Genomic DNA, 15,979 nt, shown 5'->3' on the forward strand with positions numbered 1-15,979 from the left:
GAAAATGTTATGAGACCATTGAGGGGGAAAGTGTCCAAGTGGCGATTGGGATTTCTGCGACTGCTGACGGCAAAATTGGAGTAGATGGATCCCATTCCCAACATATTTTGGGATCAAGCTAGACACTGATATCAGTCAGAAACCATACGATGTCTCTCCTACAGCCATAGATGAAACTTAACATAGAGGGTGGCAGTAATGTAATTTTAAGTAAATTCACTAATTTTACCAATCTAACATTTTATAATAGGAGCACTGATAGTAGTTTGGCCGATTTTAATGTTAATGGTGAACTGTCTAGAGTGGATGCTGAGATATTATAATCAAACAATTATATAGTTTTAAGAGATGAAGTATTCCAATAACACCAATAATGTGTGAACTCAATAAGTGCTTTAAGATTAATAATCTGTTTAGTGAATATAGCTACTCCTTACACCCAATTGTTTTTAAATTCAATTACTAATTTAAGGATTCATATTAGAGGGGTTCATAAAGGTTTGAAATTAAAAGTAGCTAAATGCCAGAAAAGTAGCGAGTGTCAGTCCATGCCATTATGCAAAAGGCGGTGATATAACATGGCGATAGTAGATGATTCGGTCCTTGCAAGTTGTGAGATAAACAATTATCACAAAAAGGACTCAGCCAAGATGAGGTGCATGTTCACCCCCAGGGAAAGAAATAGAATACAAATCGCAATCAACAGCACAAGTTATACTAATAAATTGCAGACTGTGGCCATCTAAAATGGCCACCACCGAGGGCAGCACGGTAGCATGGTGGTTAGCACAATTGCTTCATAGCTCCAGGGTCCCAGGTTCGATTCCCGGTGTGGGTCACTGTCTGTGCGGAGTCTGCACGTTCTCCCCGTGTGTGCGTGGGTTTCCTCCGGGTGCTCCGGTTTCCTCCCACAGTCCAAAGATGTGCTGGTTAGGTGGATTGGCCATGCTAAATTGCCCTTAGTGTTGGGTGGGGTTACTGGGTTATGGGGATAGGGTGGAGGTGTGGGCTTGGGTAGAGTGCTCTTTCAAAGAGCCGGTGCAGACTCGATGGGCCAAATGGCCTCCTTCTGCACTGTAAATTCTATGAAAAAGTAAATTCTATGAAAAGATTGATGGGAAATTTGGCCAAGCTTAAGCAGACCATCTGCAGCCTGCAAATATATAAGGCTGCAGCTCAGACTTAAGCAGAACCTACCATAGGAAAACGGCCATCCCGGGTCAATGGGCGCCAGGTCGAAACTGACAATAAGTGGCAGACGCAGTGGCGCCCGTTTTCCTCAACTTTGGGAAGGTCTAAGGTCCTCGGACACTAATGGCTATGGCCGACCGGGAACCCTTCACCAGCCAAGAGGAAGACCATCTATGCCATCCAGAGAGGGACCAGAGCCAAAGACACAGATGACCAGCTACAAGAACTCCAGCACTGCCAGACTACAAGATCACAGATAAGGCCATATCTGTACTGTACTTGCCGGTCACCTGGAAGTTAAGTTAAGGTCGTTTTAGTATATTAGCTTAGAGTGTAATGTGCAAGTATGTGTGATTGATTAGTATTAAACATGTATGGCGTATAAATAAACTATTATTATATTAAGCAACTTGTGTGATCATTTCTCCACCGTATACGGGTTAAATACACACTGTTGCTTAGAAGGCACAACAAAAGGCAGCACGGTGGTGCAGTGGTTAGCACTGGGACTACGGCGCTGAGGGCCCGGGTTCGAATCCCGGCCCTGGGTCACTGTCCATGTGGAGTTTGCACATTCCTCCTGTGTCTGCGTGGGTTTCACCCCTACAACCCAAAGATGTGCTGGTTGGGTGGATTGGCCACGCTAAATTGCCCCTTAATTGAGAAAAAAAAAATTGGGTACTCTAAATTTATTTTAAAGGAGGTACAAGAAGACCAAGAAGAATCCCCTATAGACGAACAAGGATATATTGACTTTTCCCAATTTAGAGCATAAACCTCAAGGTAATAAAAACATTAACGTTAAAATTAAGTTTTTAAAATATAAAACCAATAAGCAAATTTTAGATTTAAAAAACTGTTGAGGTTAGCAAATTAAGGGATTCATAAAAGGGTAAATAATGATAATGTAAAGGAAATTTGTGATTTTATTAGTTTAGGTACAGATTCTATAGGGGGGGGGGGGGACGGGACTGTTGTTAGCAACCAACGTAATAGCGATAGCTTAATTAATTGACAGACTAATAAGGAGTTGATAACTAAATCCGTTAATATTAGTAAAAATAAAAAGATTAATTTAGGCAAGTTGGTGAATTCTATTTTAGAATTCATTTAAGCATGACACTAAAGGCTGTAATAAAATTGATATAAAATGAATTATTCAGGAAGGTCTGTGTTTCTAAAGGTACAAAGGATAAATATAAACTAATTAATAAAACAATAGAACTATATAACAATAGAAACACGGTCACCAAAATGTAGATCAGTCAGGAAACAGATAGATGATAACAGAAATTATATAAATCTAACCAAAAGGCCCTTGCCCGACATTAGTTGGCAGGTCAAAACAATTAAAATACTCCTTAGATAAATCGGAACTAGAAGAATATTTCACTGAAAGATCAGTATGCAGAAATGGGCAGCACATGGGAATTCAGGGCAGCACGGTAGCATAGTGGTTAGCACAGTTGCATCACAGCTCCAGGGTCCCAGCTTGGATCACTGTCTGTGCGGAGTTCGCATGTTCTCCCAGTGTGTGCTCCAGTTTCCTCCGGGTGCTCCAGTTTCCTCCCACAGTCCAAAGATGTGCGGGTTAGGTGGATTGGCCATGCTAAATTGCCCTTAGTGTCCAAAAAGATTAAGTGGGGTTACGGGGGATAGGGTGGAAGCGTGGGCTTGGGCAGGGTGCTCTTTCCAAGGGCCGGTGCAGACCTGATGGGCCGAATTGCATCCTTCTGCACTTTGAATTCTATGAAAAATGATAGACCTGATATTACAAAATTTGGTAAATTTAAAGATACGGTCAACTCTGATGGGCAACTAATACAATTACTAATTGGGAAGTTTTGGAAACACTAAATCAAATCAAAAAGGAAATGCCACCAGATCCTGACAAAATTAAATATGTGATACCATGAAATGTTATAATAAACAGCTTGGCGTACTTGCTAAAATGCATAATATTTGGTTATTTATCGGAAAGGTGCCTAATCCGGTAAAGAACGATTTCAATTCCCAAATCAGATGACAACGGTCTTCAACATATTGACAACTGGAGGCAGCTAATCATTGGATCCACATTACAAATTATTACTAATCGTTTATAATAAAAAGTTGTAATTCTTAATAATAGTCAAAAGGAATTTATAACAGGCAAATCAGGATGTAACAAAAATACTGCTATGTAAAATAATTGTTACAAAGATAAAAATAAGAAAATATTTGCAGTCGTATTTATTGACTTTGGTAAAGCATTTGACTCCATTTGTCATAAATTAATAATTAAAAGTTTAAATAGAAGGGGGATGCCCAAATAATTGGTTAAACTGATTTTGGACACTTCTTTATTTATTGAAGTTGGCAGTGACAAAACCCATCTCATTCCAATTAAGAGGAATAAAACAAAGCGACCCCCTTTTATTTAATAGTGTAATGGATATTTTACTGTGTTCTCTAGTTGACAAGGGGTAGGGATTTATAATCTTAAAGGTTTTTACAAGCTGTACGTCACTGCACTTGCCATTGCAGACGATGAAGCTGTACTGAGTGACTCACATATGGGTAAGGCAAAAGAACTTAAGTATAGTGGAAAAGTTTACTGCAGGGTTTTATATGATATCCAAGAACAAAACTTAGCTTTTCAACAATGCAGATGCATGGCACATGAAAGGCACACCTATCAACTTGGTGCCAGGTTTGACCCTTTGATTGATCGGAAACCGAATTCCTGGAAAAGTAAATTACAAAGGCGGAGAGATAATCTTATTTTAAGCCTTCTTAAATTTGCCCAACATTTTAATATCTTAAAACATATATTTAAAGTTTATACTTTCATCTGGTTTGAACTGAATCATAACAGAATATTTTAATTATATTAACACATCATTAAAAAGGCAATTAAAAATATTTTACATCTGCCCAAAGAGAACGCTGATGATTTTTATATGCCAGAAGAGATGGTGGTCTCAGACAACCCAATTTGGAACCAGAAATCCCGATTGCCATTTTTAACAAACTATTTTAAATTCCATTCTGATCCTTTAATTTCTGCTTCCTTGTTATTCTGTGGTGTAGATTTAGAGACCACATGTTGCCATATATGAGGAATTTTGGGTCATCAAGAAAATAGAAGTCCATGATCTTAGAAATGAGTTAATTGCTTCTGAAGGAAAGGAGGGGGATGTTATCTTAAAGTGGTAACAATTTGAGGCACACAAATGGGTTAAACTCAAATACCAAGGAATTGAAATATCCTATTTCCTCGATTACCCCGTCTCCAACCGCTGGTTAAATTTGAACCCTTATAAAGGAGTGAAACGTCATCAGTACCCTTTTAAGGTGTAATGCCTTCCAAATTAAATATTTTTCAGCTTTGGAACGACCTGCAGGCAACTCTCTCTCTCTGCAGGCGTTACAATACGATCAATAAAACGATTGGTCATATTTCAGGCTATTGTCCATACATTAAGAACGCCCGTATTTTTCAATAATAATATTTTACATCTCTTAAAGAAGTTTTAAAACACAATTTAAATTTGTTTTATGGAACCCTATTTAAGAACTGAAGAGAATTACCTATTTAAATCTGACATTTTGATATGTAAAGGGGATAGTGCGGCTATAGTCGATGTGACTGTTCGCTAACAACTCACTTGAGAAGGCTTGGAAGAGTGACAAGTATAAGCAGTTATCCGAGAAGACCATGGAATTAGTTAGGTGTCAAAACATCAAGTTCTTTGGTTTTGTCATTGACGCACGTGGCAAGTGGTACAAGCAAAATAATTCTCCTCTGAAATTCCTCGATATTTCCAAATTTAAGACTTTTGCTGAACAAGCCTCGTCTTGCTTTATTACAAACTATTTAGTTGGTACAAATCATAGAATCTCTACAGTGCAAGCTGTGGTGGCACGGTGGCGCATGGTGAGCACTGCTGCCTAATGGCGACGAGAACCTGGGTTGAATCCTGGCCCCCAGTCGTGTGGAGTTTGCACATTCTCCCAGTGTCTGCGTGCGTCTCACTCCCGCAACCCAAAAAGATGTGCAGGGTAGGTGGATTAGCCATGCTAAATTGCCCCTTAATTGGAAAAAATAATTGGGTACTCATGCCATTTGGCCCATTGGGTCTGCATCAACCGTCTGAAAGAGCACCGTACCGAGGTCCACGCCCCCACCCGATCCTTATAACCCCACCTAACCTGTACATCCCTGGGCACTCGGAGGCAATTTTATCATGGCTAATCCACCCAACATGCACATTTTTGGACTGTTTATGGACAACTGATTTTGCACTTTTAATCAGCTTTGCATCGTTTATATTTTAAGTCTAGTTTAATTATATTTTAACAATCCATTTATTTTATAATCAAGTTTTTTTCTGTATTGTATTTTTATTATTATTCTATCTTGCATCACACCTATCAAATGATGAAGTTACCTTACCAGTGTACTGCTGAATGTGTCTGTCCCCTCACGAGCCCTTTGTATTTATGGTGATACTGCAGCTACAATGTTTAATAATCTTGTGCATCATTTTGTACCCTTGTTTTTTTTTTTTACATCTCCAGCCGTGGCTTTGTTAGGTTTCGTAAATTTTACTTTGTGGACGTGCCACAATAAAATAAGAAATAGTTGTCAATTTCATTCACAAATCATTTCAGAAAGGAAACTAATGGAGAATGAGCATTTTACATGCTTTTTGGTTTGAATGATTGCGCTATATTACAGAGCGAGAAGCAGCAGCATGGCCAAATGTAACAGCACTTTAAGTTAGACCGAGAGAGAGAGAGAGAGAGAGAGAGAGAGAGAGAGAGAGAGAGAGAGAGAGAGAGAGAGAGAGAGAGAGAGAGAGAGAGAGAGAGAGAGAGTGAGAGCAGTGGCAAGACTGCTTTACTAAAGAGAGCAAGAACACATTTAAAAACAATCTGAAGGACAGCTAACAGTGGGATCCAAGACTGCAGAACAGGGTTAGACAAAGGCAAAATGTTGTGGATGCTGTAAATCAGAAATAAAATATAAAATGCTGGAAATAGTCCGCAAATGTGGCACAGCATCAGTGGAGAGAGAACCAAAATTAATGTTCCAGGTTTATGGCCTTTCATCAGAACTCAACCGATTTAAGCCTTGGAATAACAGGAAAGAATGGAGCTAGAAGACAGAAGAACAAAGCAGCCAGGAAGACCTGGAAGTGGGGCAACACAACACGAAGTACCAATTTGAGCATCACTCTTGGGTCTGATTCAAAAGTACATTTAACAGAACACATCTAACTGTTCCTCTGCCATTGCATATGAAATAAATGCAGGCATTTCTGTATGCAGCCTGGTTTCAATAATTCAGAATTATTAATTCTGGTCCTGTGGTCTTAGGAGGTTCCCCACATTGTGTTTGGGGAGGCGGAATATTTGCCACCTCCTCACCCTGGCGCACAATTGTTGGGGGTCTTGGCGATTCTACCTCTTTGGTGATGGGGTCTCCCCAGCTGGGATTGGCGTAACCTTGTTTTTAAAAGTGCAAATAGGGGTGATGCACTGCCCTGGTTGTGGTTGGTGAGGTGCAAGGTCGGCTGGAGTGAACGGGAGGACTGATTCATGTGTGTCAGAATGTGCTGGGCTAGGCCAGGTCCGGTGCTGTGGTTGGTATCCCCTGGAGTTGGGATGTCCATTCTCGAAGGCACTCATTAGGGGCATCCAAGAGGCTGGGTTTTGCTTCTCTGTGCACGGGGGCGTAGGGTGAACAGAGTCCTATACTTTGGTTCATATCCTGCTGCCCTCCCAACGGTCTTGTTGAATGAGCAGCACTTGTTCTGTTCTTCATTAATGGGTGATGGGCACGTGTTGGGGAAATACAGACCCATGGTGGGGTCCTGATCCTTTGTTATCCTGTGATCCACTCCTGGTAGTTCTGGTTCTCCTTCCTTTTTGTTTTTCTTGGGAGGTGTTGATGGCAGTGATCATAATCTGAACATATAGTATGGAATGATGTTGGTTCTGTGCTGGGCCTGAGACCGAGGTTATGCTGCTTTGTGTGATAAATATGTAACACCCTTTTAGAATTGGGGTTCTTACGTATTTTTGTTGTATGCTTCCTTTTTAAAAAAAAAAGGGGGGAAAAGTATAAAGAATCCTTCATTGGTTCCTGCATGGGTGCAGTTGGGTCTGGTATCAGAGGAGAGGAGGTTGCGGTGTCATTGGCACCTCTGGCACTGCTGGAGTTGAGGGAGATATCGTGTGGTGCATACCTGAACTCGGCACAAAGGATTTATCCTGAAGTCCTGTGGCAATTATGAGCACTCGCTGTGTGGGAAGGTGTACACCATTTACCATATTTTTATGGTCCGGTGTCTCCCTTGTTTTCTGGTTGGGTTTACAGAGGCATCAAGTTATGTCTAATGATTGTTTCATTGCTGTTCTCCGGCCCCCTTATGTATTCACGTAAGCTGAGCCTTTTTTTGCTGATTTTTTTTTTTTGCTTGCTATGCTGCATCACTCTTGTGGTTTTGCTGCGTGGTTTGTCAAAATGCAAAACCTTAATAAACCCTGCATATATCATAACAGGGAATTAAATAACAGGGAAATTAAACATCTTGTGCATGGTGTATTTTAATTTTGTTATATTCAAGTAAAAAAACACCAACGTTGGTTCCTTGGAAAAATCTTACCTGCTTAAATTCTCCCTCAACTGGTCTGGAAACCATTTTTAGAAAGAGAAATTCAAATATTGTTGCAGCCTGAGAAAAGACAGGCTTTGAGTTCAGAGTAATCCTTTTACAAAGAGTCATTGTTTTATTTAAGTTTCTAAATATAAATGAATGAAACATGTTCCAGCCCTCCAGCAACTTCTTTCTGAAGTAAAGTAGTTCAAAATAATTTTTCCTATGAAATCTTAATTCACAGATATTTAAATTTAGTCTCCAGCTTCTTTCTAGATGATTTGTGTAAAATATTAAACTAAAATACTGTCATAATCCAAAGAAAGCAATTACAGCTAACTGCACTGAGAGAATCCTGATCATGCCAGGGGATTTTCCCAGCAAACAGTAATATCTTGGTAATCGGAGGCACTCGTTAAGTGCAAATCCCTTAATTTGACAGGGATGGGTTTGGCAAGAAAAATCAATTCGAAGCCCAGATTTCAGACAGGAAAATTAGGTAAAAGAGACTGTCAAGAGTCAATGGAGGTTATATGAACCAGGCAACAAACTCAAGCTGTGCGGCAATGAATTAACAAGGTCTTGAAGCATGATGGCGAGTTTCGATTAAGCCGATTAAAAAGGAAGGGACTGAGCACATGCATAAAGTGAAAGACAATGTGAATTTCCCCCCCCCCCTCCCATATTCGTACTATAAAAAAAAACATGGCATCCATCTCTCTTTTCGTCTGTATGTATTATTTTTCTGAACAGTCTCTCTCTGCAGTTAAAAATAAAGCATTGAGAAATTCCATGAAATTTTACCTGGTTGTGTCGGGTGGGAAAAACCCAGGGCAAATCCCATGCGGGGCTAGGCTGGGTGTTTAAATTAGCTACACTGATGTTAGAAGTGCTTTTATTTTTTCTTACACTGGCAGAACCAAAGTTAACGATTTCAAATTGCTTTGTCGGATGGTTCCCAGTGCAGAACAAATCCTTTCCTGGGAACTCCCCCCAAGAGATTCCCCAGCGCATCTTTGGGGTAACCCCCAAATTCAAGGCTGGGAAGCCAGGAAGTTATATGCTATTGATTTAGATCACTTCAAAATCATTTAGGGAACTAAATTGCTAACACAAACACACGGATAGTGCTTGAATAAAAAAGTCTCAATCATTCCTATTGAATTTTAGTACAAACTAAAGCTGCCATTATTTCCCCATAGTGTTTCCTCCATTTTTTCTTTTCCACCAAAAGCCCATCTCTTTATAGCACAAAAATCCCCCATTTTTTCAGTTGCCAACCGAAAGTTAAAAGGTCATGAGCTATTCTCCTACCAAAAATTAAATCAAGTATTTGCTCACTGCCTTAAATCCTCCCAATGCAGCACAATTTTAAAAACATATTTGTTGTAGTAATACTACTGCTCGCACATTTCTATTGGAGACTTCTTAAAAATTCATTCTCGAGACATGGGTCTCACCAGAATGTCCAGCATTTATTGCCCATCTTTAATTGCTCCTGGAAAGGTGAATAGTTGGGTTCTTGAACTGCTGCAGTCCATATGGTGAAGATGTTCTTTGCTGGGTAGGACATTTCAGTATTGTGATCCAGTCATAAAAGAATGGCAAAATATGTCCAAATTGACATGGTTTCTGGCCAATGGAAACACCCAGAATGATTATGCAGAATTTAGCGATGATAATGCTATTGAATATCAAATTGGTTCAACACTTTTTTGGATACCTGGCACTTAATGTGGCAAGAACGTTGAGTGTAAGCCTGGATGTTGATCTAGTCTTTTTACATGCAAGCACGTGCTTCATCATCTTAAGAATAGCATCTTGTAGCAGAGTGCCCCACTTTTGACATGAGGAAACAAAAATGAACATAAGAACTAGGAACAGGAGTAGGCCATCTGGCCCCTCGAGCCTGCTCCGCCATTTAATGAGATCATGGCTGATCTTTGTGGACTCAGCTCCACTCTCCGGCCCGTACACCATATCCCCGAATCCCTTTATTCTTTAGAAAGGTTTAAAGAAGGAGCCTCAACTGCTTCACTGGGCAAGGAATTCCAGAGATTCACAACCCTTTGGGTGAAGAAGTTCCTCCTACACTCCGTCCTAAATCTACTTCCCCTTATTTTGAGGCTATGCCCCCTAGTTCTGCTTTCCCCGACCAGTGGAAACAACCTGCCCGCATCTATCCTATCTATTCCCTTCATAATTGTATATGTTTCTATAAGATCCCCCCGCATCCTTCTCAATTCCAATGAATACAGTCCCAGTCTACTCAACCTCTCGTCATAATCTAATCCCCTCAACTCTGGGATCAACCTAGTGAATCTCCTCTGCACTCCCTCCAGTGCCAATATGACCTTTCTCAGGTAAGGAGACCAAAACTGAACACAATACTCCAGATGCGGCCTCACCAACACCCTATACAATTGCAGCATAACCTCCCTAGTCTTGAACTCCATCCCTCTAGCAATGAAAGGCAAAACTCGATTAGCCTTCTTAATCACCTGTTGCACCTGCACACCAACTTTTTGCGACTCGTGCACCAGCACACCCAGGTGCCTCTGCACAGCAGCATGTTTTAACATCTTACCATTTAAATAATAATCCATTCTGCTGTTATTCCTCCCAAAATGGATAGCCTCACACTTGGCAACATTGAATTCCATCTGCCAGACCCTAGCCCATTCACCTAACCTATCCAAATCCTTCTGCAGATTTCCGGTATCCTCTGCACTTTTTGCTTTAGCACTCATCTTAGTGTCGTCTGCAAACTTTGACACATTGCACTTGGTCCCCAACTCCAAATCGTCTATGTAAATTGTGAACAACTGCGGGCCCAACACTGATCCTTGAGGGACCCCACTAGTTACAGGTTGCCAACCAGAGAAACACCCATTTATCCCCACTCTCTGCTTTCTGTTAGTTAACCAATCCCCTACCCATGCTACCACTTTACCCTCAATGCCATGCATCTTTAGTTTATGCAGCAACCTTTTGTGTGGCAGCTGAAAGTATCTGGCCTAGAACACTCCATGAGGAATTCCTGCAGCAATGTGCTAAAACAAGATGATTGGCATTCAACAACCTCAATCATTTTGCTTTGCAGGAATGTAGAAATTTATGGACATTTACAACACAAGGCCGATCCACAAATATCCGACTGCACAAATCTCATGGTTTCTTAACCATTACTCCATATTATGGCTTTTCTTCTGGCAAAGCTGAGAGGTGTTCCCTTCCTAGCCTTCTAATCCAACTGCTTCCAGCAGAGCTGCCTTCTCTCTCACTACCCATCTCCAACTACCAAATTCAGCTAAAACGTAAATGTTTCTCGACTTTACAAGGCCCCAGTTGCTTCGCAATCACTGCTGTTTTATTTATTCTTCATGCTGTAGCCCTCTTCAAGCACAATTAAAACATAATTGGGCCAACCCCCACACAAACAGCTTTGTCCAGCATGAATCGAACTGCCGGTTTTACCTTTCCAAGCACAGAAACATGAAATTAAACCCACTTAATACTTAAAATATTAACCCACATATTTCTAATGTTTAAGACAAATATCAATTTCTTAAAAGTACCTTAATTTTCCCAACATCCTCATTATTTTATACACCTTTATCAGGTCCCCCTCAACCTTCGCTGCAAGGAAAACAGCCCCAGCTGATTTAATCTGGTTTTATAGCTCAGATTCTCAAGCCCAGGCAGCATTCTGCCAAATATCCTCTGTACCCTCTCCAGTGCAATCACATCCGACTTATAATGTGACCAGAACTGCATGCAGTCTCCAGTTGTGGCCTAACCAGCATATTATACAGTTCCAGCATGAGCTCTCTGCTCTTGTGACACTAATAAAGATTATTATTAGAATACAAGTAAGCTTACATTAACAGTGCAATGAAGTTACTGTGAAATTCTATGCCTCGGTTAATGAAGGCAAGTATCCATATGCCTTCTTAACCACCTTATCTACCTTCAGAGATCTGTGGATATGCACTCCAAAGTCCCTCTGATCTTCAATACTTTCCAGGGTCCAACAATTCAGTGTAATCGTTTGCATTGTTATCCCTCCCCAAGTGCATTACCTCACACTTTTCTGGGTTGAATTCCATTTGCCACTGCTAGCCACTGGAAAGCTCTGCACCCACACATCCTCCACCCCTGCCAAATTTCCACATCGGACTCCTTGATACCATGTTTGTTCTAATGCTGTCTTAAAGTCAAGGTCAATCACTTTCATCTCATCTCTAATCCATATTTTGATCAAGTCTGAAACAAGGTTTGGAACTCCAGTTCCAAACTTGAGTATTGATTATTGATGATCAAGTGACATTTGCTGGCATGATAGATGACTGCTTCCTTCGTTTTCCTGGTGATTAAGAACTGGCTGATAGGACAGTGACTGGTTCAGCCTAATTTGTCCTACATTTTGTAAAAAAGAGCATAGCTCTAATTTTCTACAGAGTTGGGCAGACACCTGCATTCTAGCTGTTTTGGAACATCTCAGCAATGAACTTTTGGGATTAGAACATTCAGTTCATGGTTTACTAACTTTTTATTTCTGGATTTTTCAAATTCAGCTATATAAACTGCCATGATGGATATGAACTCATTTTGGATCACTAATCCTTTAAAATTACCTCTATTCTACATTATCCATAAATAGACACTAATTAACAAATAAACAAACTACAATTTTAAAAATAATGTTTTGATTACCGTATAAAATTCGCCTCTGAAACCAATGTGAACAGGATTAAATTACTAAGAAAGGAATTCTGTTTCAGAAAAAGCATTTTGATGTTTGTACAATTCAAGTACTAACTGCATATTTTTCTCTAATCCAATTGGTTCAAAGCTTGTGGGGTTCTGCAGGCTGAATACCCCATTGGTACTCCGATGTGTGCAGGTAATATGGCTACAATATTATATTTAGATATTTAAACACCAATGACATAAATTGCAAGAATGGAACACAAATCAAACACCAAATGGCCACTCTCGGTTTCTAAAGAAGAATACAATGGGCAATATTTTGCCCCCACGTTCACTGCGAACACAATGCTGATGTGGGCGCAAAATATTGCGAGGCTCAAAATTAGCATCTCATTAGAGGGCAGTCCACAAGCCTCGTCATCATGTATATCTGGCTTACAACAATGTGAACCTAGCCACCACACTGCCAAGGAGTTTGGAGGTGAGCGCCAGGTCGCTGCTACCAACCAGGGAGTCCATGGGAGAAAGGGCACCAGAGAGCCTGGGAGGGACCCAGATAGAGGGTTACGGGTTTGGGGGAGCTGGATTGTGGATCCGGGGGGGGTGGAGGGGATTGAGTGGAGGGCTGAGAGTCCAGCCCGATCTCCTTGTTGGAGGGGATGAGTAGAGGCCTGAAAGGGGGGGGGGGGGGGGGGTTGGAAGGTTGCTGGAACTTGGGAGGGGTTTGTGGGTAGACCGGCAGGCCTCAGGGCAGCACAGGGGGCGAAGACTATGTTCCTAGGTGGAGTGGGAAGGTCTGCGCCTGGCGCCCTGCAGTTATCCCATCAGCCCCACAAATTTGTTCTTCAGGAGACAAGAGGGCTAAAGAGGGCACCCAAGGTTGATTCAAAATTGGCTGAGCTGTAGGAGAGAGGATGATGGCAGATAGCTGCTTTAGTGACTGGAAGGCAGTGTCCAGTGGTGTACCACAAGGATCTGTGCAGGGTCCCCTATTGTTTGTCATTAATATAAACAACATAGATGACTATGTGGGGATAGGATTAGTAAGTTTGCGGATGACACAAAGATTGGCCGAGTAGCTAACAGTGAGGTTGAGTGTCTTGGGTTACAGGAAGATATAGACGGGTTGGTCAAATGTGCAGAAAAGTGGCAGATGGAATTTAATCCTGAAAAGTGTGAGGTGATACACTTTGGAAGATGAATTGTGACAAGGAAGTATTCAATGAATAACATAACAATGAGAAGTTTTGAGGATCAAGGGAACTTGGCGTGTTTGTCCATAGATCTCTGAAGGCAGGTTAATAGGGTGGTGAAAAGGGCATATCGGACACTTGCCTTTATCAATTGAGATATAGATTACAAAAGCAGGGAGGTCGTGCTGGAGAACTTTGCCTGAGGCCACAGCTGGGGTACTATGTGCAATTCTGGTCGCCATATTATAGGAAGGATGTGATTGCACTGGTGGGGGTGCAGAGGCAATTCACCAGGGTGTTGTCTGGGATGGAACATTTATGTTATGAAGAGAGATTGGATAGGCTTGGGCTGCGTTCATTGGAGCAGAGAAAACTGAGGGGCGACCTGATCAAGGTGAACAAGATTATGAGGGGCATGACAATGTGGATAGGGAGCAGCTGTTCCCCTTAGTTGAAGGGTCAATTACGACGGGATGCAAGTTCAAGATAAGGGACAATTTGAGGAAAAACTTTTTTAAAATCCAGAGTGTGGTGACAATCTGGAATGCACTGCCTGGGAGGGTGGTAGAGGCAGGTTGCCTCACATCATTTAAAACGTACCTGGATGAACACTTGGCATGTCATAATATTCAAGGCTATGGGCCAAGTGCTGGCAAATGGGATTAGGTAGACAGGTCAGGTATTTTTCATGCTTCACTACAAACTCAATGGGCCGAAGGGCCTTTTCTGCACTATTATACTGTGAAGGTGAATGCCCATCTGTCACGTACATTGGGGAAGAAGCCTGTACGGACTCTTGGCCAGTATGGGAGATAGTAAAGTAATGGTGCTCAGTAAGAAGGCAAGCACAGCAGTTAGTGACCATTGGGAGGGTGTTCCAGGGGCTGGATCGGTAGTGGGTAAGGGCATGGACAGGGATCCTCAATCATCACTCATTCCCTTTCTTCCCTTGCAGTTATTGCAGATATGATCATGGAGCCTGTAGAATTGGCAGTTATCCTACTAGCCATGAGGCAGGGCGACGACGCCCATGTCAACATGCGGCCACCTGGAAGGAGGGCCTGCTCAGCTACCAGAGGCTACACCACAGGGAGTGGTTGCTCGTAGGCGACATCACCTAGCCAGAATCTACCAATGAAAGATGACATACCTTGAGAAAAGTGTGAGAACTAGTGCATGAGGAAACTCCAGATGTCCAGGGACACTGTCACTCACTGTTACCAGGGTCTGCATGAGTTGGTGCCACATGGCCATAAACTGCACGCACGTGGAGCTTTGTTCCCCACGGTGTCAAGATGTCCCCTTCGTAAACTGTAAGGGGTTCTACTTTCCGAATGTCCAGGTGGTCTGTGATCATGCCAGGCAGATCTGCAGGGTGTGCCAGGTTTCTGGGAAGCTTTCACAACAGCCACTTACTTAGCAGTGTTCAGATACCAGGGATATTTGAGGGAACTCAGTGGTTGGCTTCTCAGGGACAAGGTGTAACGCCCTCAGGATGTGGCCATTGACCTTATGCGAAGGCCACAAAGTTCAGTAGAGGCTCGTTATAATGAAGCCCATGCAGCAACTCGCACTTTGGTCGAGCAGACAATTGGCATTTTGAAAATGGCAAGGGGCATAAGGATAGGACAGCCAGAATTCACGTGAGGCTGGCATGCTAGATTAATGTGTTGTGGGTCCTCATGTTTTCCTCTCACACATACCTTTCCCTCAGTGCAGGAGCAGTCCTGTTGCTCTCCAGCAAGCCCTGGGGCTCTATCCCCAAATGGAGTGAGTATTTTCAACTTAATAATAATCTTTATTGGGCATAACTCCACATACCTGTGCTTTCTCCTTTCTATTGTGAACCAGCTTGTCCTGCAAGGAGACAGATGGGGGGGGGGGGGGGGGGAGATCATAAACAGGATGTATGCCGGGTCATACTGTAAGGATGCCTGGCTTGTATGGCTGGTGAGTGGAAGCTGGGATGTGATGAGGATAGAAGCCACAGGGCAGACGAGGAGGCTTGTGGGAGCGCTCCATGAGGTGGCAGCGAGTGAGCTCCTGGTGAAAATGTGATGGTGTGCACTTGGGTGGATGTTGACAAATGGGAAGAGTGACTTACCCTGGCTGCACAAAGGAGGTAATTTATCTTCTTTCTACACTGGATTTCTGTCCTCTTATTCAATGAGCTTGCGCTTACAAGCACTGCCATCGCTTCCCATGCTTGACTGCTGACCTTGCTCGAAGGTCTAC

At 42.1% G+C, this 15,979-nt stretch overlaps 1 protein-coding gene across 4 annotated transcripts in view; it reads right to left on the reverse strand.

Moving 5' to 3' along the window:
• LOC140391935 (NEDD4-binding protein 2-like 2) overlaps positions 1 to 15,979 on the reverse strand; it is a 59,713-nt gene that overhangs the window by 5,690 nt on the left and 38,044 nt on the right. Inside the window, exon 6 of one of the 4 annotated variants that reach the window (XM_072476999.1) lies at positions 7,848 to 7,916. The exons of 2 other annotated variants lie outside the window; for them this stretch is intronic. In XM_072476999.1, the coding sequence (XP_072333100.1) occupies positions 7,886 to 7,916 (31 nt within the window). In that variant the 3' untranslated portion in view covers positions 7,848 to 7,885. Of the gene's footprint in view, positions 1 to 3,333; positions 3,917 to 7,847; positions 7,917 to 15,979 lie in introns of those variants that run through there. One more of the 4 variants, XM_072476998.1, reaches the window with a different exon arrangement.

The sequence above is a fragment of the Scyliorhinus torazame genome, chromosome 15, assembly GCF_047496885.1.
Source record: "Scyliorhinus torazame isolate Kashiwa2021f chromosome 15, sScyTor2.1, whole genome shotgun sequence".
In the NCBI taxonomy this organism is placed as follows: domain Eukaryota; kingdom Metazoa; phylum Chordata; class Chondrichthyes; order Carcharhiniformes; family Scyliorhinidae; genus Scyliorhinus; species Scyliorhinus torazame.